Source organism: Carlito syrichta, unplaced genomic scaffold (assembly GCF_000164805.1).
Source record: "Carlito syrichta isolate Samal-C Ts95f unplaced genomic scaffold, Tarsius_syrichta-2.0.1 Scaffold302366, whole genome shotgun sequence".
NCBI classification, from domain to species: domain Eukaryota; kingdom Metazoa; phylum Chordata; class Mammalia; order Primates; family Tarsiidae; genus Carlito; species Carlito syrichta.
Window position 1 is genome coordinate 376145 of NW_007246462.1, and position 25984 is coordinate 402128.

Below are 25984 nucleotides of genomic sequence, written 5' to 3' on the forward strand. Positions count from 1 at the left end.
ATGCAGAAGTATATACTGGTAGCTTTCCATTTTTGTACTGATGTTTTCTAAGCAATATACTTAGATGTTTGTTATCATTAATTCAAGAGAAACCTAATTATCTCAGTGATAAATTCAGATACACTTTTTGTTTAGAACAGGGCTTTCAGCCTCTACGCTGTTGGCATTTTAGGCCAAATAATGCTGTGTTTTAGGGTCTGTCCTGGGCATTGTAGGATGTTAGGAGCATTCCTAGTCTCTACCCACCAGGTAAGATGCCATCAGGATACATCCTCCCCACTTAGTACACACACTTGCAGTAATCAAAAATGTCTCCAGGCCGGGCTCGGTGGCTCAACCTGTAATCCCAGTGCTTTGGGAGGCCGAGGCAAGTGGATCGCCTGAGTCCATGGGTTCGAGACCCACCTGGGCAACTTGGCGAGACTTCATCTCTACAATAAATCAAAAATTAGCCAAGCGTGGTAGTGTGCACCTGTAGTTCCAGATACTTGAAAGCCTGAGGCGGAAGAATCACCGGAGCCCAGCAGGTCGAGGCTGCGGTGGCTGGGAGTATGCCGCTGCATTCCAGTCTGGGCGACAGAATGAGACTCCAACTCAAAAAAAAAAAAAAAAAAAAGTCTCCGGATATTGGCAAATGTGCCCTAGAATGGCAAGGGATAAAATTGCCATGATTTGAGAACCACTGATTTAGAATATGTGAATGTCTATAATGTTTACAAATAAATTAAATTAGATGATATAAACACAAAACAAGTGTGTGGCTTTGGACAATTACTTGATCTATTTCTGCAGCTGTTTTCTCATCTGCCATTGGAGGTGCTGAGAGTTTCCATTTCTTGAGGTCATGGTGATGGGTACATGAGATATAATACTTAATACAGTACCTGTATTACATAGTAAGAATTTAGCATTTGTTGGATACTGTTGTTGTTAATATTTTCAAGAGCATTTTCACATAATGTCCACTTCAGATTAACCTCTCATTCCACTAAATATTGATAATTTGTTTTGATTCTTTTTAGTTTATCGTCGCATTGTAGAATCAGATGTAGGAGATTCTTTCTATATTAGAACCCATTTTGAATATGAAAAAGAATCTCCCTATGGACTTAGCTTTAACAAAGGAGAGGTGTTCCGTGTTGTGGATACCTTGTACAATGGAAAACTGGGCTCTTGGCTTGCCATTCGAATTGGAAAAAATCATAAGGAGGTAGAACGAGGCATCATCCCTAATAAGAACAGGTATGAAGGCTTGAATACATCTCATAGAACAAGTTAAGTAAATGATGATAGACTGTTTCAATACCACTGGGAAATTTTGGTGATATAAAGAATTATTGTATTTATATATCTATAACTGAGTTTTATAAAGCTTCTTTATTATAACCATTAAGATTTAAACTGGGGCAACCCCTTCAGGTCCCCTCCCACTGTGGGAGCTTTTCTGTCCTCAATAAATCCTGCTTTAAAAAAAAAGATTTAAACTGCATGTAAATGTCTATTCAGTATTATTAATATATGTCGTTTCATTGTGAGCCTTTTTCCATTTTGTTTATTTTGCCTTTAATTTTATCTTTTCTCGTATAGAGCTGAGCAGCTAGCCAGTGTACAGTACACACTTCCAAAAACAGCAGGGGGAGACCGCGCTGACTTCTGGAGATTCAGAGGTCTTCGCAGCTCCAAGAGAAATCTTCGAAAAAGCAGAGAGGATTTGTCAGCTCAGCCAGTTCAAACAAAGTTTCCAGCTTATGAAAGGGTGGTTCTTCGAGAAGGTAGTTTATTTTCTACAGACTAACCTTATGCCCTCTAATGTCAATATGTTTAAGAAAGAAAAGGTATAAGCTGTGCTATTTTTCATTTAAATTTCTTTCCAGCTGGATTTCTGAGGCCTGTAACCATCTTTGGACCAATAGCTGATGTTGCCAGAGAGAAACTGGCAAGAGAAGAACCAGATATTTATCAGATTGCAAGTAAGTAACCTGCAGACTGACTTAAGATGACATTGACAGTGTTTCTTTACCAGTTATTCTTCTAGAAGAATGAATCTGATCCATTCACTTAATAAAAACAAAACTTTTTATAAGTAAAAAATTTGCAGTTTATCCCATTCTTTTAATTTAGAGGGAAACCGAAGTGACTGTGTCTTTATTCCACCAATTCCTTTTTTTTTTTTTTGAGTTGGAGTCTCACTCCATCGCCCAGACTGGAGTGAAGTGGCACGCTTACAGCCGCCCCAGCGTCAACCTGCTGGGCTCCAGCAGTCCTTCCACCTCAGTCTTCCAAGTAGCTGGAACTATAAGTGCACGTTACAAGGCTTGGCTGTTTTCTGTTTTTTATTGTGGAGACAAGTTCTCGCCAAGTTGCCCAGGCTAGTCTCGAGTCTGCGGGCTGAGGCAGTCCACTTGTCTCGACCTCCCTAAATGCTGGGATTACTGGCTGAGCCACCGAGCCCAGCCAATTCCACCAGTTCATTTTAATAAGAATCACCATTTATGAAACTCTTGGCCTCCTGTGAAAACTGCTTAGCACACAGTCTTGTTTAATTCTCACTACTACCTTGAGGTAAGAATTATAATATCCACTTTATACTCGCACACTCTGAGCCTTGGGGTGGTTACAATTGGGATCAACGACCTCATTAAACTTTTCTGTAGACACTCAGTGGTGAGTAAAAAGACTGGACTTTGACCACATTCTTTCTGGCTCCAATCCAGTGCTTTTCATCATTAAACTAACAAATATGGAAATAGGTAAAAAGGATGATAAGCATTGGCTAATGCTTTCAATTGTTATCACTGTAGACCTTGGTATAAGGTAGTATAAAATGTAAATACTGAGGCTACAGTATTTTATATGCCAAATAGATTTTGCTTACAGATCCATTGTTTTATTTCTTTTTTTTTTTTTTGAGTTGGAGTCTCACTCTGTCGCCCAGACTGGAGTGCAGTGTCCGCTTCCGGCCACCACAGCCTCAACCTGCTGGGCTCCGGCGATCCTTCCGCCTCAGCCTTCCAAGTAGCCGGAATTACAGGCATGCGCTACTACGCCCGGCTGATTTTTTGATTTATTGTAGAGATGAGGTCTCACTGCCCAGGCAGGTCTCGAACCCACGGGCCAGGCAATCCACTCACCTCAGCCTCCCAAAGGCGCGGGATTACAAGCTGAGCCACCGAGCCCAGCCATTGTTTTATTTCTTAAGTGTTTTTCTAATTATAAAAATATTCTGTATTTGGAAAAGTTAGAACGTTAATTTTGACATACATTACCACCATCCTAAATTTTACCCCACTGTATTTTCTTCAGCCCTTTTAAGCATACTTTGACCAAGGTTTATTTGTACTATTTGCATATCTTGTTTTTCTTCTTAATAGGTAATGACACATTTTTATTTTATTATCTATCCTGTAAACATTTTTAATTTGATGAACTTTTTTTTAATGTAGTTTGTTTCAAATTTGTAGTTTACCTGTTACCTGTTTCTATGTTATAGAAATCTGTCCATATTTTGTTTGCTTGCTTATGCTCTGCCTTATTTCCCGAAAAACTTAAATCCTATTTTCCCATATTGATGATGAATTGTTACTGCTTCCAGAGTTGTGCCATGGAATTTTGTTGTACATAATGGCAGTATCTGAGACCCTAATTAACACATTTTTACTATAATGTTTTTATTTTTAATTTTTAGAGACTATGTCTCGCTCCGTTGCCCAGGTTGGAATATAGTGGCACAATCATGGCTCACTACAGCCTTGACCTCCTGGACTCTAACGATCCTCCTGCCTTAGCTTCCTGATTAGCTGGGATTACAGATGTGTGCCATCTCACCTGGCTAATTTTTTTTAATTTTGTATAGAGATGGCTTCTCACTATGTTTAACAGATTGGTTTCAGATTCCTGGCTTCAAGCAATCCTCCCTCCTCAGACCTCCCAAAGTGCTGGAATTACAGCATCAGCCACCATGCTGGCCTAATTAATACTTTTAAAGTATTATAGTGTTAATTTAAAGACTTCAACATTACCTTTTTTAATATATTGCTTTTCATTTGGTTGTGAATGAAGTTGAATGAGGATATTTTTGGAAAAATCAGAAGATTTGCAAATGGCAGTACAATTTAAACAAGTTGGAAAATGATTTCTGTTTTCCCGCTTAGTTTTTTCAGAAGAGGTCTTTTTATGTCATTGTTTGTATATAACATTTCAACTAAAGAAGTTGGTGGTGACCCCATAATCAAATTAAGGGTTTTTAAATGTAGGAATAGCAAGTGTGAAGACTTAAAGAATTCTAACTCTACCTTAAGGGGTAGTAGATTGGTTTAATTAGACTGACTTCACAACTAGGCTATTATAAAAGGGATTCAGGTAGCTTAGTCTCGTGTCCTCTTTGAATCTAATGAGTCTTTTGAATTAAGAAATTAAGAGCATTTTCTATGACAGAAACTCCCAGTTGAGGTAAGAATTATAATATCTATGTTACAGTCAAGCATCCTGACCCTTAATTCTCCTGTGTTGACCAGATTTGAAATTCTGCCCTGTTTGCCCATGGAGCTTTGTCTTAAGATAGTCTCATTCTCAAAAATTATTCCGCTTGTCTCTCAGTGTGACTTGTCTTTCCAAGTTTCGGCCTTTGATCTGAAACACCATAGCTTTTCCTTTTCCTTCATGCTTTCCTTGTGACCAGAGTCATAAATATCGCTGTTCCTTTTTACTGAAGAACTTCATGTAAATTGAACTAATGAGGTGATGTTGGTTAGAAATCAACCCAAGTTGCATTGGCATTTCATACGCCAGTGGAAAGGGACAGGTTGCCAGGATGAAGCCATAGGCTGTCTCACAGTTACAGATTAACAGCTTTCCCTGCTCCCAAGTTCCCTGTCTGCTGATGTGCCTAGGTTATCTAAATCAGAACTTCCTAGACCATCTGCCATAACATTGTTGCTGGTGGTTTATGGACATGCCAAGGTATTGATCTCCTCAGCCAGCAGTGGCTGGGCTGAGTTGACACAGGAGCAGCCTCCTCAGTTTTTCTCGGTATACTATACAAATAATAGGATTTTCTCTTTATGTCATAGCGTGGAAAAGGGTGGGAAGTAGTGCTGTGCTGAGCTGTGTTGGAGCCTCAGGCAAAAGAAAAAAATGTTCCAAACAATTTATTATAATTTTACTGTCCTGTCTTTAATTGAAGCAGGCTCATCAATTCTATTTTTAAAATCTTAATTATCTCATTTTCAAGTGAGAGAACTGCCATATTTGATGTTTATCTTGACCAAGTGACAATCTTAAATAATTTTTACCAAAGTTTTGCTTGCTCATTGACTCTGTTTAAAATTTTGATGTGCTGTTTGTTTCATGTGGGTTTTTTTTGACATCACCTTTTGTTTTTCTAAAAAATCCTGCATCAAAATTTCAGTTTAATTACTGAGATTTTCAGGGGGGGCATCCTCTTAAGTTTATACTTGAAGCAGGTGCCCCTCTTGCCTTCTAATCCTGGCCATGTTGGGTGGCATTGATCTAACTCGATGGGAGTAGGGGTGTGCTACTGACCTCTAGTGGGTAGAGTATAGAAATGCTGCTATACATAAGCCACAATGTGCAGTACAAGACAGTCCCCACAAAGTGTTTTAGCCAGCCCAGCTTGTCAGTGGTGACCAGTATTTGAGAAACTCTAATCTAACCAATGAAAATTTACTGTTTTACTTTTGTCCTGACTTATGAATAGAAAGTGAACCCCGAGATGCTGGAACTGACCAACGTAGCTCTGGCATTATTCGCCTTCATACAATAAAGCAAATCATAGATCAAGTAAGTTATCAAAACTGATCTGTTTCGTTGTAAGTTGTCATTGTGTTTTTGAGTGGGATTAAATTTAGTTAATTTAAAAGTAGAAGGTAGTTTTTCCTTAGATTATTACTGCTGTGCCATAAGAAAATGAAGGCCTTTCTGAAAGGTGTTATAATAATTACCTTTAAGAAAACAGTTATTGTAGGCATCAAATGATAATTTTTCATTACTACTAAACAAGTATGTAATGTTCAGGTGTAATTGACAGATTGTTTATATTACATTAGTATAATTCAAGTTTTGCATTTTGGTATATTGCATAGGGAATATCAGGAACATTGAATTATTATACTTATTATCCTATAACTGAAAACAGATAAAGTTTTTTAGAAATTGAACTGGAAATTATATTGAATTCTGATTATAATTTTTTTGACATGTGCTCCTGAGACATATTAGAATAAAATAAAAGTCCCACTGCTGCTGAAATGTAGCATAAACTGCCTTTTTCTGAAGATAACGATTCTTAATTTATGATGTCTTACACCTTTGTGTATGTTTTTCTTTCTGTCTCCAGGACAAACATGCTTTATTAGATGTAACACCAAATGCAGTTGATCGTCTTAATTATGCCCAGTGGTATCCAATTGTTGTATTTCTAAATCCTGATTCTAAGCAAGGTGTGAAAACAATGAGGATGAGGTTATGTCCAGAATCCCGGAAAAGTGCCAGGAAATTATATGAGCGATCTCATAAACTTCGTAAAAATAATCACCATCTTTTTACAAGTGAGTATGTTAAAGGCCACCTTTCAGCTTAAAATGTCCAGGCAACAATATGTAGGCAAAAATGTTGTGCTGTTCACATATTAAAACTTATATGACCTTTACTGGAAAGCTTCCTGTGCCAAAATAGAAATTTCAAATATTTTTATCCCCATATGCCATTGTTTTAGTAATGATGATTGAGCTGTAAGCATGGTTGAATGAACTCTTCTGGCTTTGGCTATGTTCTAACCATAAACGACATTGTTCATTTATTTTCAGCAACAATTAACTTAAATTCAATGAATGATGGTTGGTATGGTGCATTGAAAGAAGCAATTCAACAACAACAGAACCAGCTGGTATGGGTTTCTGAGGGAAAGGTAAGAAATTTCTATTACTTTTTGACATGTCCAATGAATTACATAACTAATCAGAGATGCCTTTGAGTTATTCTTGTTATCTTATTGGATCAACATATTAGAGTAATTTGGAGAAAATAAGCTTTTAGGTTTTTATAATTTGTTTGTAGGGGTTATAAAAGTTGTTTTTGATAGAGATTCTTACATTTTCTACCTGTTGAATTAACACATTGGTAGGACTCTCTCTTAAACAATTCTCAAATAATGAAAAACAAGTTGGGTTCTGACTCTGCTCTTATCTGGCTGTGAAATGACAGCTTGGAACCTGGCTTTAGTTTGCGCCTCTAAAAATGAGGGGATTTGGATGGCCTAGATGAGCTGCTCCCAAAATACTGTCCCAGCACACTGAACTCAGACCTCGCTGTGAGAGAAAAGGCACTCTGAAGGCAAGCAGTGGGTGGGAACCTGCACACCCAAGTGCCCTTGAGGAGTGTCACGGTAGCCGCTTGCATTTAGAGGTTCTGAGACATCTAGAAAGTTAAAAAGAATGCTTTTGAGCATTTCCTCACACTTTTACCTATGAATTTTTTTTTCACTCAGCACCTGTTAACATTCTTACAACATCCTGGGAAGTACTGAATAAAGCAACAGTTCTTTGAATTTTGGTTGTATATATGTCCAAATGACCAGCTTTAAAATAACTGCCTTCTGTTATCAGTCTTTCTTGTTTTAAAGCAGTCTTTGATGGGAAGGGTCTGTTTATTTTGTCTGGAGAGTTAATCATTTTCTCAAAGTACACCATTGAAGGAACCTTAATTTTTTTCAGTGTCTTTTACCTTCTTCAGATGAGCATAGTATTTATAAGTTTTGGTTGTTAGGAAAGACTGAGACTGTGTCTGTTTTTTTATTTTGTTTGTTTGTTTGTTTTGTATTCCTTGTTGGTTTGGTTTTTGTTGTGTTTTGCCCCTGCATGGTCCCTACCTTCCTCTGCCTGGCTGTGGCTACAGATGCTCTGGCAATGCATGCTGCATGCTTAGGACCACCGTGCCCCTATCCAGAAACACACAGCCTCTGTAAGAAGAGATGTTAAACGTTTACATCTAGAGGTAGCGTCTGCCGTTCTCACCTATAGTAATGCATCAGAACCGTGATTTTTCTCATTGTGTACCAGTTTGGGGGATGAGCCATGCATATGAGATCATAAGACCACTTTGAATAACTTACATGTCACTGGGACACTTGATAGGAAAACCAAGGTGAAAAAAACCACTACACCATTTTACAACAACACACTATTACTAATTTTTACTTTTGCAGCATTTGATAAAAAAGATTGCAGTCTTCATACTGATCTTATCTAACAACAGAATTCTGTTAACATCCTTTATATCAGGTAGAATGTTAATAGGTTGTACTGCTGAATTCTTTTTTTTTTTAATTAGAAAAAGTATAGTTTATTTAGAACATAAATTTAAGAGAGAAAGAGGAGATACACCTTTCCAAGGTAGGGGAGGGGGCCAAAGCCAGGAAACATGGCCTGGCCATAGCTCAAAGAGCACATGGCCACACCATAGCTTAGCAAGGCAATGGCCCGCACTGCTGAATTCTTAAAATGAAATTGGTCTATAAATCATTTCCAAAGATGCACAACGTATACCGGTCTACCTATCTGAGAGGTTATTTTAATCCACAAATTGTAATTTTTTTATAATTCCTCTTTGTAATATTATTGTAGGTTTCCTTTCTTTACTTGGTTTTAAAATAAAGTTCTAACTCCCCAGCTTTTCAGGTGAGAAAAAATAGGTCATTTATTATTAGTCTAGACTGATATGTTTTGTAAATCAGAAAAGGCTGTTGCAACTTAAAGTAAGCTTATCTTCCTGCCCCCTTTTATTCAAGTATATTGTGTCAGAATAGATAGATTTTTAAACTAAAACCACTTCATTTCACATTGACTTTCCTGAACTAATTAATGTCACTTAGTTTTTAGGAAGAGTTCCTTTTTACAAGATCTGACACAGTCTTGTATGTTCCCTAGTAAACCAAAATAAAAAATCATCCTGAGGCTTTCTTAACTTGTAGACATATCATTTCCTAATTCACAGCAACTCATGGTTCTTTGTTCACTTCTGCATTTCAAACCAGCTGCAAAAACTAGAATTTGTGAGTTCCAGGATTTAAATATTTCTGTGGCTGGCCACTGCATTATAGTCATCCAGAACCCTGGCAAGTTAAAGATTAGATAGCAAGAAACTTCTCTTCTACAACCACCATTACAGGAAGCCATTTAAACTTCGGTCAGAGAGATTCTACTCTAACAGGGCAGAGCCCTGGGATTCTCGCTCTACGTAGCCTGGCAGGTGCTCTGTTGTAAACCAGAGTGGGGGAAGGCCTGACATGACCTAGTCATTTCTTATCAAGGAGGCAGTGCTCAGGGTCAGGCTCTTACAAAGCCAAGCATGAGACTGTAGGGAAAGCTTTACTTAGGCAGCTTGACTCCCAAAACCCTGCTTCTGGCACAGCAGACCTGCAGAGCCATGCCAAGCCAAGCCTGCTAGCTATAGCATTGCATCTTCCTGGAAAACAAGAGCTTTATGTGTGTCCTTCAATCCATGCTGAAATGAAGGAAATAGTTTCTGATTTCTGTATTCCAGATCCTTCAGCTCTCATGCCTAACTGGTTACAGTGTCTAGGCAAGATCCTCAGGATCTGTCCTATTCAATCCAGATCCTAGTTTCAAATTAGTATCCAGTGACAACTTATTAATTGCAACTTTATAGCTCCCTTTCCTTCAAATACTTCTCATTTTCTTTCTGATCTACTGGGAAGATAATCAGCACAGGCCATTAGAAACTGAGCTCTTTATCACTTTCAAAATAAAAGCATAACTGCATTTCTTCCTCTCCATCCTTTGGATACTGCTTCTGTGAAAAATAATTTTAAAAAATTACTTCTTAATTTAATGGAGCAGCCACATAAGTGCTGATTTTCTGTTATGTTTTATAGCAGCTTTAATTAAGGGCCAGATACCAACTTTTTAGAAGTTGTTTTCTCAGCATAAATATATTCACTCTTACTCAGTTTGAGTGGTAGGGTTTATTTCATAGTTATTCTCACGTTTGCTGTTCTGTCAGTGTGTTTTTGTGAGCTTGACTTGGTAATATTCTTCCTCTTCACTTTGCTTTGGGCTGAAAAGCTTGTGACTAGGTTTTTACAAACCTGAGTAGTACCCCAGGGTTCCTTCATTGTCTTCTAGGGCTGGGCCCTGGAGTCCAGCTTTGTCTGGCTGACCAGCTGATGTTTCATTCTTCCAAGCCCTTCAGCTCTCAAGGGATGCTCTGTGTGTTTGCATGCATGCTTATACAGTCTTCCTGACTGTTCCTCACCAGAAGTTTCAATAAATAGATGTGATTTCTCCAAAGAAAAATATCCTTTCAATCTCCCTTGTAAAATAAAGGCCATCTCTTAAAGAATTATTGAATAAAATTTTTAATTTACTTTTATTTGACCCAGGCGGATGGTGCTACAAGTGATGACCTTGATTTGCATGATGATCGTCTGTCCTACCTGTCAGCCCCAGGTAGTGAATACTCAATGTATAGCACGGACAGTAGACACACTTCTGACTATGAAGATACAGATACAGAAGGCGGGGCCTACACTGATCAAGAACTAGATGAAACTCTTAATGATGAGGTTGGGACTCCACCGGAGTCTGCCATTACACGGTCCTCTGAGCCTGTAAGAGAGGACTCCTCTGGAATGCATCATGAAAACCAAACATATCCTCCTTACTCACCACAAGCGCAGCCACAACCAATTCATAGAATAGACTCCCCTGGATTTAAGACAGCCTCTCAACAGGTAAGCAGTAAGCATTCAACGTTTTGTAGTTAGAGGTGCATTATTAAATTTTAAAATGTGGTGATTGAGTTAAACAATATATTTTGTCCTTTCTCCAGATTAAGAATTAATCTTTAACTTCAATTTTAGAGTACCAAGGACTTAATTTTAAATTTTGTATGTTTGTCTTATGCAGCATCTATACTGGATTTTTTTCAGAAAATTAAGGACATGAGATCATAGTTTTGTTATATGGCACACTTAAAATGCATGTCTACCAATCACTATAAATTGAAGTGGGAAGTTAGCACTAAACAAAAACACTATATTTAAAATATTTTAAACACTTCACAGAAAGCAGAAGCCTCATCTCCAGTCCCTTACCTTTCGCCTGAAACAAACCCAGCATCATCAACCTCTGCTGTTAATCATAATGTAACTTTAACTAATGTCAGACTGGAGGAGCCCACCCCAGCTCCTTCCACCTCTTACTCACCACAAGCTGATTCTTTAAGAACACCAAGTACTGAGGCAGCTCACATAATGCTAAGAGATCAAGAACCATCATTGTCGTCGCATGTAGATCCAACAAAGGTACCTGTGCTGCGGTTTGCACTAATTTGTTGCTCTCCATCAATCTAGCACATGATCATTTTTGCTTTGCCCTTTAATTGTTCCTTTTGCTTTTTTCACTGTGGGCTTATACACCTAATGCTTTCAAATCAATACAAATCATTTTGGTTTTGTAGTTTGCATGGCTTCCAAATGGTATACTGATTATTTGAGAACAGACCTTTTAATTGAGACTTGTGCTTAATATTTTTATTGTTTTATTTTTGGTTTTCAGTATCTTCCAGAATTATTTAACATATTTTTGAGACCCATCATAAACATATTTATGTTTATCTAAATTTTGGTGTCCATAAATTTTCTTTAGAATTTTTATTTCAGTGTCAAAATAAAGTGGAATCAATAGTTTAGTGCATTAATTTTCTATTAAATTTAATAATTATCTTTAACTCACTGTTCATTTAGTTCATGCTAAAGCATAAAAGCTCCTACCTGCATTACAAATTTTGAGCTTTCACTTAAACTAGCTTTTTCCACTAATCTTGTCTATCCTGGTAATAAATGGTAGAATATACCATTTTCACATATTAAATCATAGCTTAATATTTAATCATAGTCTAATAACATAGACTATAATTAAAAACAAGACTTGTCCTTAAACATGAATTTTTTTTTTACAGGTGTATAGAAAAGATCCATATCCTGAGGAAATAATGAGGCAGAATCATGTTTTTAAACAGCCAGCTGTTGGTCACCCAGGACAGAGGCCAGACAAGGAGCCTAATCTAACTTATGAACACCAACCTCCATACGTGGAGAAACAAGACAGCAGAGACTTAGAGCAGCCCACATACAGATACAACTCCTCAAGCTATACAGACCAGTTTTCTCGAAACTATGACCATTGTCTACGATATGAAGATCGCATTCCCACATATGAAGAACAATGGTCATATTATGATGACAAACAGGCCTACCAGCCTAGGCCTTTTGATAATCAGCACCCTCGAGACCTTGACTCCAGACAGCATTCTGAAGAGTCCTCAGAACGAGGATATTTCCCACGCTTTGAAGAGCCAACTCCTCTGTCTTATGACAGTAGACCACGTTATGAACAGCCACCTAGAACCTCTACCCTACGACACGAAGAGCAGCCAACTCCTGGATATGATGTGCACAATAGATACAGACCAGAAGCACAGTCCTATCCTTCAGCAGGTCCTAAGTCATCTGAACCTAAGCAGTATTTTGACCAGTACCCACGAAGTTATGAGCAAGTACCATCACAAGGATTTACCTCTAAAGCAGGCCATTATGAGCCTCCCCATGGTGCTGCAGTTGTCCCTCCTCTGATACCTTCATCTCAACATAAGCCAGAAGTTCTGCCTTCAAATACCAAACCACTGCCTCCACCCCCAACTCTAACTGAAGAAGAGGAAGATCCAGCAATGAAACCACAGTCTGTGCTCACCAGAGTTAAAATGTTTGAAAACAAAAGATCTGCATCATTGGAGATCAAGAAGGATGTAAATGACACTGCCAATTTTAAGGTAATAATGTCTACTGCCTTGGATACAAAGGCACACTAAACAGTTCCAGTGCTTCCTACTCCCCCTGCCCCCATCCCATGAAGTTTATTTTGGAGTTATCTGTTCTTTGAGCATGTTTGTCTTATTTTTCTGTAGCCTTCAGAAGTAGCATCTAAACCTCCAGGTGCTCCCATCATTAGTTCCAAACCCACTCCTCAGAATCAATTCAGTGAACATGACAAAACTCTATACAGGTGAGTGCACTTTGTGTTATTTATGGTATAGAACTGACCAGGAGTTTGTCCCTCTTAGCCAGTGAGAAACCCTTTCACTATGTTAGTAGAAGAGAGGTGTGAAAAGGGAGGAGAACCTCATTTGTCCTTAAATAAAAACCACCAGCTCTCCTAATTAAAACAGTACTCCTGGGGGGAAAGTAGAGCTTTAGTATACCTTTTGTAACAAATTTTTGTTATTTCTTTAGTAAATAAATCTTTTGAAAAGGTATTTTTCTAGCAGATGATTAAAATTAAAATTTTAAAGCTCTCACATTTGTATTATGTTTTTTAGTTTTTTTGTATGTTTGTTTTGAGTGGGAGTCTCACTCTGTTGCCCAGGCTGGAATGTAGTGACAAGTTCACGACCACCGCAGCCTTGACCTGCTGGGCTCAGGCGATCCTTATGCCTCAGCCTTCCAAGTAGCCGGAACTACAGGCATGTGCCACCACACCCAGCTATTTTTTTTTTTTTTTTTTTTTTGTAGACATGAGGTCTTGCCAAGTTGCCCAGGCTGTTCTCGAACCCGTGAGCTCAGGCAGTCCTCTCACCCCAGCCTCCCAGAGTACTGGGATTATAGACCATGCCCCGTCTGTTTTTTAGTTTTAAAAGTACTTTCAGACATGTGAACTCTAGTTTTTAGGGGTAAAGAAACAGACTCAAATTGTCTAAAATAACTGAAATTATTTAGTGAGCATGCATAATGTGCTTGCCATTGTACTAAACAAATGAGCACAATGAGGTAGCACTGTTTCCCACATTTTAAAGAGAGACCCTGAGGCTGATGGGGGAAGTTCCATACTGGACTTACTAGAACTGGAAGAGAAACCTGAACTGGAAGAGAAACCTGGCCAGCTGTTCCTCAGCCTACGTTCTTATATAGCCTCATTGTACTTCTAATAAGTGACAGACTGAATTTAAGCATAGTTCTTCTGCCTATAGTGTGTTTTATTTGCTAAATATACGTTTGCACTTGTGATAGAGAATATAATATGAATTTGTATTATGACTTGCTTTCTTTCTCATCTGTTTTCTGTGCCTTCTAGAACTTAGACTGTATAGAGCTGTTGGTCAAATGAAAATTAAAGTTCTTGAAAATCCTTTTTAAAGTTCATAAAGTCTGTCACTTATTGTTGCTGACATTAGTATATGTACTTTGAGAAGTTTTCCACTGTGTTGCTTACATTCCCTTTCTCTTTCTGATTAACTGCTTCTAACCTGCCATGGGGCCCCTAATCTGATAATAATCACTGAGCTTTTTAAATTGTGTTAAAGAACTCATGAGCCAGAAGGGGGCTGCCTTCTTAGTGTACTCTGTGAGGACTTGGGATTTGGAATATTTATTTTAACAGTTTAACTGCTCAGTCAGATCCTGAATAATCACAGCAGTCATTGAAAAGGTCAAGATAAGTTTTATAAATTCCATTCTCTTTGTAAAATTAACAACTTAAAAGTTCCATTTGTCATTTGTTATTTGTCAGGATCCCAGAACCTCAAAAACCTCAACCAAAGCCACCTGAAGATATTGTTCGGTCAAATCATTATGATCCTGAGGAAGATGAAGAATATTATCGCAAACAGCTCTCATACTTTGACCGAAGAAGTTTTGAGAATAAGCCTCCTACACACATTCCTGCCAGCCATCTCTCAGAGCCTGCCAAGCCAGTTCATTCTCAGAATCAGTCAAATTTTTCTAGTTATTCTTCAAAGTAAGTTATTTCACCTAAAACTTAACTTTTAAAAATAAAATGAACCGTAAAGGTTTGCGTGCATAAAGTGGTGAAGTTAATAATGTGAAGTTCAATGTATTTTGAAGGAAAATGTTAAGTGTAACATGACTTCTATAGACTCTAGTGGCTCAGCATTGTACATACCTTTTAGTTCTGAGACGTGTATTTTGTTTTTAAACTCTGATATCAGATTGCATAAAGTTTTGCATTCAAAAAGATGCTAAACTCCAAGGGTTTTGATGGGAGGGAATGTCAGCTGTGTAGATCCTAGCTTTTAGGTGAATCACTGAGTCTCTCCACTTCCGTATTCTCACTTAATGATGTATCTTTTTGGTTTTGTTTATTTGTTTGTTTTTTTGAGTTGGAGTCTCACTCCATCGCCCAGGCTGGAATGTATTGGCATGCTCACGGCCACCCCAGCGTCATCCTGTGGGGCTCTGGCAATCCTTCTGCCTCAGCCTTCCAAGTAACGGGAACTACAGGCGTGTGCTACCATGCATGGCTAATTTTTTTAATTAATTTACTGTAGAGACAAGGTCTCACCAAGTTGCCCGGGCTGATCTTGAACCCACAGGCTCAGGCAGTCCACTCACCTTGGCCTCCCAAAGTGCTGGGATTACAGACTGAGCCACTGAGCCCGGCCTGTTTTTGTTTTTAAAATATGAAAACAGATGTGAGGAAGACACTGAGCGAAATATTAAAGAGTTTTTATTGTTGTTTTCAAGGCAAGTAAGGGCTTGTCTTTTTTGTTGTTGCTGGAGCTTGAGGGAACTTTAGAGATTCCTGATGCAGTCTTACACATGAGAAAACCAAGGTTGGTGAGGTAAAATGATAGGGCAGAGCTGGGACTGGACCCTGAGTTTCTTAACTCCCAGTCCTCTTTTCCCCAAGCTCTGCTGTTCCCCTCTGTTTACTCACATTTTGGGTTTGTGTTGGTTTGTTTTTCTTTCTTGTACCTGGTAGGTTTGTGTCCCCTTCTTGTTCTACTTTTCTGATTGAAGATAAGAGACTGATAGAGAATTTGATGCTGATAGTTGGGTATAACCCAGGAGGCACTTCCACAAAACAAAACTCACAAGAACAAAACTGATGTGGATTTGTCAAAAGGGGATTCGTTTACCCAATTCCAGGAGGTTGGCTAAACAAGTTCTAATCCAAAGGACAGGTGACCAGGAAAGGAAGATCCAGAACTCAGGGAAGGTTTTAAGTTACCTTTCAAAGGGCCCTACTGTTAAATTCAGGGCCACCCAAGATCATCTCTTAGCTGACAAGAGACTTTACATCTGAATAAACCCTTCACAGCAGCACCTAGATTAGTGCTTGAATAACTAACTGAGACTGTAGTTCAGCCTAGCCAGGTTGACACGTTAGAATAGTGATCACATGTCAATTTTGTGTCTAGATTAAAAGCCACCTAGAGTTTTGCTTAATTAGATGCTTGAAATTATCTGAACTTGTCATTTGCCATTTACCATTGAGTGAAAATTATTTTAGAACATATTTTAGAACATATTTTAACATTCTGATTTTAATTCCCTACCACCGTTTTTCCTTAAGACATCATTTGAACTGAAAACTTAAAACATTTTTTTCCACTGTCGTTATTTCAATCTCTGTGTTTACAAAAGAAAGCAGTTTATGAGGAATACAAATGCAGACTTTGCTGCAGTGGGAGCTATGTTAAATGCAGATTGTGTCTTGCACTAGTGTCGTGACTCTCCCCTAGCACAACACTAGAAAGAGTCCCAGTGGCAACCGGATAGTGTCTAGACCAAGTGAAACTAGACGCTGAGACTTAGGAGCTCATGGCTAATAAAGTAAAAGCATATACCTTCTGGTAATTATTTTTACCTATACCATCAAACACATTCATTCCTGTCAGAAGGTGGCCCTGAGATGTACTATAAAGAGATATTTTGTTTATCCTTTTACATGTAAGATGAATAGGTTGCAATCTTAAAAGGGTACATTTAGGTCTAACGGGAAAGTTATGCCCGGGAATCAAATTAAAGTCATTTTTGGTTTTTGTATTAACTTGGTTTTCTAGAAAGAAAACCAGAAAGCTTATTTGTGACTAGCATTCTACCTTGTATACAGTTGAGTCTCATGCCTTGTATACAGTTAGGACTCAGTAATTATTTGTTGAGTGAATGAAGCTCAGCACAGAGCACATAGGGTACTTACTAGGTGCATCTGCCACCCTTTTCATTAACACAGCGCTGGGAGGAGCATGTATTAGCTGGTCATAGTTTTTACACCGATATATTGCCTTTGAAAGAAAAAGACGACATCTGTATGTGAATTTACTTAGAACTCAGTGAGTGTTGTGGAAGAAAGAAAGTGTAATTTAGAATGGATAGTAATATTCATTTCCTTACTTGGTAGTATGACATTAGAGCTCTTCATAATTGTGCTGCATTTTCCCATATAGCTATTTAATAATTAGAAATTTGGAAAGGAGAATAAGGGTCATAGATGATAACTAAGATAACATGTTCTGTGCCTTCCCCTTCTAATGCTGCTTCATTCTCTTGCCCAATTAATACAACTTCATCAATTGGAAAATAGTTTAAAATATGGGACCTTCTTTGTCCTACATTTCAAAACTATTTACTGTTTGTCACTAATAGACTGCTTTCAGGTTTTTATTTTTTTCAGTAGAATATAGGAATAGCAAAATTATCTCTCTCCAAATGCTATGTGCTTGTATTTCACTTAAAAGCACATCTTAGAAATGGTGAGAATTAGAGGGGAGATGTCTTTGCCTAGCACAAGACCAATGTTCCAGAAAGCAAGCAGGTGTTACTTACCTTGTCTTGCAGTTCCATAGTGCTGTATTAGAAATGGAAAGATTAGGAGAGATAGTAGCTCAGACATTCATCTCCAAAGCAAGTTAGAAGTTTCCAGGATTCCAAGACAGGGCTAGAAGAGCAGTCTCCCTTTGGGCCTGTGCACAGACTCAGCTGAGAGTGAGTCTTCTTCTTCAGGATAACTAGGAATGTTTTTTCAGCCAAAGATCTACCTTTCGGGCCTCAACTCACCATGTAAGACTTCCAGGTCTCAAACTAAATTATGGTGGTTTTTAGCTTCTTAAGAACTAAGTATAAGAGATTGATGTCCAGGTGTTGTTACATCCATGATACATGATCAGACAAGAGAGACTGTAAGAGTCAAGCATGACAGCTTCGCCAGTAAGGCTCTACTGCCACATGGCTCAAACTTACCACTGGAGGTAGAGGAGGTCTTGCTGGAAAGGAACATATGAAAGAAACATCATCATGTTTTAAAGGTTACATATTTCCATCCATACATTCATCCTTGCCGTCCTAGAGGAACAGGAATACTCCTGTTGTATCACTTTTTCCTTCTGTGTCTTCACTTAGAGAATTTCTTTTGCCCAGCCTTTTTTCTTTTTTCTTTTTTAATGGGACATCTCAACTCTCACTTATTCAAATATGCTGATTATCCTTAGTTGCTGCTCCTTGATTGTATTCATTTCTTTGTTCATCATTAGCAGCTGCAGCAAAAGTAGGCCGAGGTGGGAGAGGGAGGAATACAGCTCAAACACATTGCTTCTCTCTGATATACCAGCTGAAAGGATGTGGGGAGGGGAGGCATGGTGTTACTGAGGTTATGTTGTTTTATTTATTGTGGATTTCCTTGGCTAAATGAGAGTCCGTGATAGGTTCTTTTCTAGACCAGATTATGCTGGAATGGTGGTTTATATTTTTAAATGACATTTGAGTTCCATTTGCTGCAAATTTACTTAGTTAGATTGACCATTTTCTTTATTTTTCTGTTGCGCTTGCTTTGCCATCACCTAGATTTCTTGGCTCTTACACTAGCTATGACTACTTGAAAAGGAGCGTCAAGTGGTAAGACTGGCAATTAATGTGAGGCTGTTCCATAAGATGTCCCTCACTGTGTCATTGGCATTATGTGCACTTTCAGATTGTATGTCATCTCCAAGTGCTTAGTCTAAATTCATGAAAACAAGATAGCCTAGTTTTAAAGCTAATCAGAAGACTAGACTTCACTGGACATCTCTATGAAAATAAGCATGCATTCCAAATGAATGTGTTATTGTTTGTGCACATAAAGCCAATGCAGCTTTGGCACTCAGCAGTAAGATTTAGATGGCAATGTTGCAATTATGGGTCTATTTAAAAGATTTCTTTTGTGTGAATTTTGTGTGTTACATATTAACAATTGGCAATCTGGAAAAAAAAGCATATCTGGCACAATTTGACTTAAATGAGCCTTGTAAAATAAAGCAATATTTTCTACTGTGGAAGTCATTTGACAAATAAATGTATCTGGTAAATCAGGGGTAATTTTTAAAGTAAAAGAGGTCTGATTTTTTTTTTTTTTTTTTCCTGGAACACATCTCTGCCTATTTGCTTACATATTGTCTGTGGCTGCTTTGGGGCCATAGCAGCAAACTTTGAATACTGACAAAGTCTGTGTTGCCCAAAATGCCAAAGATATTTACTATCTGGCCCTTCACTGAAAGTTTGCCACCTTCATCATTTTTTAATGGAGCCAGCTGCCAAGGCTTTGTACCTTAGATAAAAAATCTGAAGTGAGTCTAAGGTAAACTTGTGCCAAGATACTTTTTCAAAATATTTGTAAGACTTTCTTAAACCTACCAACCATTACTATTTTTTGTAAATAACAGCTAAATATTAAAAGTATACCCAAAATTTCATCTGCCTTTTGATTGCCATCTTCTGGATGTTTTACTAATATTCTTAAACTATCTGTGCTGTCTGGACATTTCTTGTGCTGATGAATGATTGAATTTGTTTGTATATTTTGCAAAAGTAGCTATTCATACTCATGAGAATAAATGGTGAAACTTTTAGATTTTTTTGAAACTTAGGAATATGTGAAGGAATGAGAACTTGTTCTGTAAATTTGAATCCATTTTCACATGTTGGCATTTTCTTCTTGTTTTAACAGGGGAAAGCCTCCTGAAGTTGATGCTGTGGATAGATCGTTTGGTGAAAAGCGCTATGACCCAGTCCAAGCCACTCCCCCACCTCCTCCATTGCCCTCGCAGTACACCCAGCCATCTCAGCCAGTTGGAGGTTCTTCCCTCCACTTGCATCCCAAGGGACCACACAGTGAAGGTAGAAGTACAGAAGTTGACAAATTACTACAATACAGTGCTGCTTTTACAATTAAATTCTTGTCATTTATAAGCAAACGGTTTTTATGTTAACATACATACTCGAAACTTTTGGGCTGGGAACAGTAAAAACTAAGGGTTTTGTTTAAAGTACGTCTCCTGCTTTTATGATTAGAACCATTAGGCCTTTTAACAAAATAGATCTTTTATCTATTTATTGACATAACTTAGTTTTATATCAGTCTCTAAATCTTATGGAAGTAGTATTTACCAGTATATCTAAGTTTAAATATTTGAATGAAGGTTTATAAAAATTGTGTTTCAGCTGGGCTCAGTGCTCAACCTGTAATCCCACGCCTTTGGAAGGCTAAGGTGAGTGGATTGCCTGAGCCCGCGGGTTCGAGACCCGCCTGGGCAACTTGGCGAGACCTCATCTCTACAATAAATCAAAAAATAAGCCGGGCGTGGTAGCACACGCCTGTGGTTCCGGCTACTTGGAAGGCTGAGGCGGAAGGATCACCAGAGCCCAGCAGGTCGAGGCTGCGGTGGCCGGGAGCAGCTACTGCACTTCAGTCTGGGTGACAGAGTGAGACTCCAACTCAAAAAAAAGAAAAAATTGTGTTTCATCTTCACATATGGGCCTAGGAAAGTCCTAAAGTTTTATGTAAAATGTATCCCACAGCACCTTGCCTTTTGTATTTACATTTCTTGGTATTTACGTTTCAAAGGAGATAACATAACAGCTCCAATTTATCCATCGTAATAGCTATGTAATATGTTACCCTAAGAATATAACACTATTTATTTATCTGTTCTGTGAATAGACATTTTGCTAGTATAAACAGTACTTCTCTTATTTATGTAGGTGTCAAATTCCAGAGTATGTGAGTCTTCAACCAGATATGTTTTTTTCTGGATTGACTTTATTTTATATTAAGATTTTTATTGCACACTGCTAGGCATGGTGGCTCACACCTATAATCAGCACTCTGAGAGGCCAACGTGGGAGGATTGCTTGAGCCTCAGAGTTTGAACCAACCTGGACAATGTAAAGAGACTTTGTCTCTACAAAAAAAATGTTTAAATGGTGGTGCACACCTATAGTCTCAACTACTTGAAAGGCTGAGGCAGGATCTCATGAGCCCAGGAGATCAAGCCATGATCATGCCACTGCACTCCATCCTATGCAACAGAGCGAGACTGACTCCAAAAAAAAAGATTTTTTTTTACACACTAACATGTCTACAGATGAAGACAGTTTTAATTCTTACTTTCCAATCTTTATGCCTTTTCTTTCTTTTATTTTTATTTATTTATTTATTTATTTTTTGCTTCTTGTACTGACCAGGACCTCCAGTAAAATGTTGACTAGAAGAAAAAGAAGTGATAAAATCAGATGTCTTTTGCTCGCTCCTCATGTTAAGGAGAAAGGATTTAATGTTTCTCCCTTCTAATGTAAGCTGTAGGATTTTCTTTTTTTCTTTTTTTTTTTTTTTGAGTTGGAATCTCACCCTGTCGCCCAGACTGGAGTGCAGTGGCCGCTCCCGGCCACCGCAGCCTCGATGGGCTCCGGCAATCCTTCCGCCTCAGCCTTCCAAGTAGCCGGAATTACAGGCATGTGCTACCACGCCTAGCTGATTTTTTGATTTATTGTAGAGATGAGGTCTTACTGCCCAGGCGGGTCTCGAACCCGCAGGCTCAGGCAATCTACTCACTTCAACCTCTCAAAGGCACAGGATTACAAACTGAGCCACCGAGCCCGGCTAGCTGTAGGATTTTCATGCACATCCTTGATGATGTTTCTTAATTATTTCATAGACTTGAGTTGATACTGTTTTACACTGCCTCCAGCAATGCATAGAATTTCCTTTTATGCTTTTTCACCAACTTTTGACATTGTCATACTTTCTAGTTTTGCCATTCTAATGGGTGTGAAATAGTATTTAATGCTTTTTGTTTTACATTTTCCCAATTAATAGTGAGGTGAGTTTCTTACTGTTTGGTTACTGGGAAGTCTAGATTTATTTAGTTTTATTTATTTATTTATTTATTTATTGAGTCAGTGTCTCACTCCATCGCCCAGGCTGGGATACAGTGGCACACTCATGGCCACCCCAGTGTCAACCCGTTGGGCTCCAGCAATCCTTCCGCCTCAGCCTTCCAAGTAGTCAGAACTACAGGTGCGTGCTACCATGCCTGGCTAATTTATTTATTTATTTATTGCAGAGACAAGGTCTCGCCAAGTTGCCTGGGCTGGTCTTGAACCCACGGGCTCAGGCAGTCCAGTTGCTGCCTCAGCCTCCCAAAGTACTAGGACTACAGGCTGAGCCACCGAGCCTGGCCCAGTCTAGTTTTTACATAGATTGGTACCAGTTTCTGGAAGCCAGGGCTCTTAACAACCAGATAAGGGTAGCTGATAATACCACATGTCCACGCCACCTCCTGGTCCCTCAGTGTTGCACATAGCCGCAGGGTCCATTCAATAGTCACCCTCTAAATATTTGGCTTATATTTGGGTTTTGACTCCAGCGCAGGACAAGTTAATCTGGGAGAAACATCAGAGAGCCTGTTAAACTTCTTTCAGGAAGTTTTAAAGTGGTTAATATATTTTGGTTTTCTTCCAGGTAATTCAGTATCGTTGGATTTTCAGAATTCTTTAGTGTCCAAACCAGATCCACCTCCATCTCAAAATAAGCCAACAACTTTTAGACCAGCAAACCGAGAAGATACTGCTCAGCCTGGTTTCTATGCCCAGAAAAGTTTTCCGGATAAAGCTCCAGTTAATGGAGCGGAACAGACTCAGAAAACAGTCACTCCAGCATACAATCGATTCACACCAAAACCATACACAAGTTCTGCTCGACCATTTGAACGCAAGTTTGAAAGTCCTAAGTTCAATCACAATCTTCTGCCAAGTGAAACTGCACATAAACCTGACTTATCTTCAAAAACCCCCTCTTCTCCAAAAACTCTTATGAAGTCACACAGTTCAGCACAGCCTCCTGAGTTTGACAGTGGAGTTGAAACTTTCTCTATCCATGCAGATAAGCCTAAATATCAGATAAATAATATCAGCACAGTGCCTAAAGCTATTCCTGTGAGGTAAGATTTTTTTGCCTTTGTTTAAAGCATTGACCCTGTGATTTTTTTTTTTTTGTAATTATTTTATTTTTAAAATGTGGGGTACAAATGAGGGTTGGGTACATACATGGTGATCGTACAGGTAAAGTGTGGGTACCCTTATTGATGTTATGTGCCTTGCCCCCTCGTCTGGCAGTGTCCCACTACTGCCAATCCCTTTCTTATAGTATTATGATAACAGAATCCACTTATGAGTGAGTACGTGTGGTACTCAGATCTTTGTTTCTGTGATAAATCACTGAGTATTATAGACTCAAATTCCATCCAGGTTGCTGCAAAGTTCACAATTTTCTTTTCCTTATGGCTGCATAATAGTCCGTCATGTAAATGTACCTCGTTTTCTTTATCCAGTCCACTTTTGATGGACTGCACGGTTGGTTCCATGTTTTTGCTGTTGTGAATAATTCTGCAGTATACCTGCACAGGCAGGTATACTTATTATGGAGTAATTTGAGTTCCTCCAGGTATACTCCCAGAAAGGGATTGCTGGATTGAATGAAAGGTCAATTTTCAGATTTTTTAGAAATCACCACACTGTTTTTCACAGAGGTTGTACCTGTTGACATTCCCACCAACAGTGTAGGAGTGTTCCCTTTTCTCCACATCCTCTCCAGCATCTGTTGTTTTTGGAGTTATTGTTGATGGCCAACATGACTGGAGTTAGGTGGTATCTCAATGTGGTTTTAATTTGCATTTCTTTGAAAATTAGACTGAGCCTTTTTTCATGTATTTCTTGGCTGCTCGTATGTCTTCTTCTGAGAAGTGTCTATTCATATCTTTTGCCCATTTTTTAATAGGGTTGTTTGTTTTTTCCTTTTGGCATGTTTGAGTTCCTTGTAGCTCCTGGATGTTAGGCCTTGTCAGATTTACAGTTGGCAAATATTTTTTCCCATTCTGTGGGCTATCTTCCTGCTCTCTTGATGACTTTTTTTGCTTTACAGAAGCTTTTATGTTTGATGAGGTCTCACTTGTCTGTCTTATCTTTTATGGCATTCACTTTTGGAGAGTTAATCAGGAATTGATTGTCTATTCCAATTTTCATAACAGTGTTTCCTAAACTTTCTTCTGGGATTCTTGCAGATTGAGGTTTTACAATTTAGGTCTTTGATCCATTTTTAGAGTTGATTTTTGCGTAGGGTGATAAGTAGGGGTCCTGTTTCAGTCTTCTACGTGTGGTCAGTTTTCTCAACACCATTTACTGAAAAGGTTCTCCTCTCCCCATTGGTTGTTGGTGGAGGTTTTGTTGAAAATGAGTTGGTTGAGGAATTGAGATTTTGCTTCTGGACTCTCTGTCCTGTTCCATTGGCCTATATGCCTGTTACTGCACCAGTACCAGGCTGTTTTGATTAGTGTAGCTTTATAATAGAGTTTGAAGTTTAGAAGTATGATACCTCCCACTTTGTTTCTTTTACTAAGGATTGTTTTGGCTATTCATGGTCTTTTATGTTTCCATATGAATTTCTGTATTGTCATTTCCAGGTCTGAGAAGAACAATGTTGGTAATTTAATAGATATTGTGTTAAATCTGTGGATTGCCTTTGGTGGGATGGACATCTTAACAATGTTAATTCTTCAAATCCATGAGTATGGAATATTTTTCATTTGTTTGTGTCTTCTTGGATTTCTTTGAGCAGTGTTTGTAATTCTCATTGTAAAGATCTTTCACTTCTGGGAAAGTGGTTAGGAAGATGCCAAGGTATTTCATTTTTTTGGTGGTTATTGTAAATGGAAATGTCCTTTTTATTTGGGTTTCTGTCTGTTTGCTCTTGGTGTAAAAAAATGCGACTGTCTCTTGCGCATTTATTTTATACCCTGAGAATTTGCCAGAGTCTTTTATCAGTGCAAGGAGGTTTTTGACAGATTCTTTTGTGTTTTCAAGGTATAGGATCATGTCATCCCCAAAGAGAGAGAACTTAACTTCCTCTTTTCCTATTTGAATACCCTTGATTTCCTTCTCTTGTCTAAGGGCTCTAGCTAGGACTTACAACACAGTGTTAAACAGGAGAGGTGAAAGAGGGCAGCCTTTGTCTTGTTCCAGTTTTTAGGAGAAATGCTTCCAATTTCTGTCCGTTCAGCAGTATGTTGGTTGTGGGTTTATCATAGATGGTTCTTACTATTTTGAGGTATGTTCCATCTATGCTTAGGTGTTCAAGGGTTTTTATCAAGAAAGGATGCTGGATTTTATCAAAACCTTTTTCTGTGTGTAATGATATAATCATATGATTCTTGTTTTTACATCTGTTGATGTATTTAATTACATTTGTGGTTTTGCAGATTTTGAAACAGCCCTGCATTCTGGGGATGAAGCCTATACTTGGTCATGGTGGATGATTTTTGAGATGTGTTGTTGGATCTGGTTTGCTAGAATCTTGTTTAGAATTTTTGGCATCTATGTTCTACCAAGTATATTGGCCTGTAGTTTTCTTTCTTTGTTGGATCTTTACCTAGTTTGGGAATCAATATGATGATAGCCTCATTAAATGATTTGGGAAGACTTCTGTCTTTCTCAACTGCCTTGAATACTTTCAGTAGGATTGATATCAGCTCTTTCTTGTATGTTTTGTAGAATTCTGCTGGGAAACTATCTGGTCCAGGGTTTATTTTGTGTGTCTGTGGGAAGTTTTCTTATGACAAGTCAATTTCCTTGACTGTTATTGGTCTATGTAGGGTCTCAGTTTCAACCTTGGAAGACTGTGTGCTGTCAGACAACCCTCCTTGGAAGACTGTGTGCTGTCAGACAACCCTCCATTACAACCTTCTGTAATATTTTGTCCTCTATGCCCCATATTTGGTCTTTTATTTTGGTGATCTGGATTCTTCTGCTTAAGTTAGGGTTTTGGTGGTCTTGTTTTTCCAGCTCCCT

At 38.4% G+C, this 25984-nt stretch overlaps 1 protein-coding gene across 5 annotated transcripts in view; it reads left to right on the top strand.

The window, feature by feature from the left end:
- TJP1 (tight junction protein 1) overlaps positions 1-25984 on the top strand; it is a 257949-nt gene that overhangs the window by 223092 nt on the left and 8873 nt on the right. For 3 of the 5 annotated variants that reach the window (XM_021711558.1, XM_021711560.1, XM_021711559.1), the window contains 13 exons: positions 1023-1242; positions 1588-1772; positions 1875-1970; positions 5717-5799; positions 6356-6566; positions 6825-6925; positions 10418-10768; positions 11102-11341; positions 11998-12867; positions 13003-13100; positions 14601-14828; positions 19812-19981; positions 22605-23082. In XM_021711558.1, the coding sequence (XP_021567233.1) occupies positions 1023-1242; positions 1588-1772; positions 1875-1970; positions 5717-5799; positions 6356-6566; positions 6825-6925; positions 10418-10768; positions 11102-11341; positions 11998-12867; positions 13003-13100; positions 14601-14828; positions 19812-19981; positions 22605-23082 (3331 nt within the window). The remainder of the gene's footprint in view (positions 1-1022; positions 1243-1587; positions 1773-1874; positions 1971-5716; positions 5800-6355; positions 6567-6824; positions 6926-10417; positions 10769-11101; positions 11342-11997; positions 12868-13002; positions 13101-14600; positions 14829-19811; positions 19982-22604; positions 23083-25984) is intronic. The other 2 variants (XM_021711561.1, XM_021711562.1) reach the window with 1 other exon arrangement.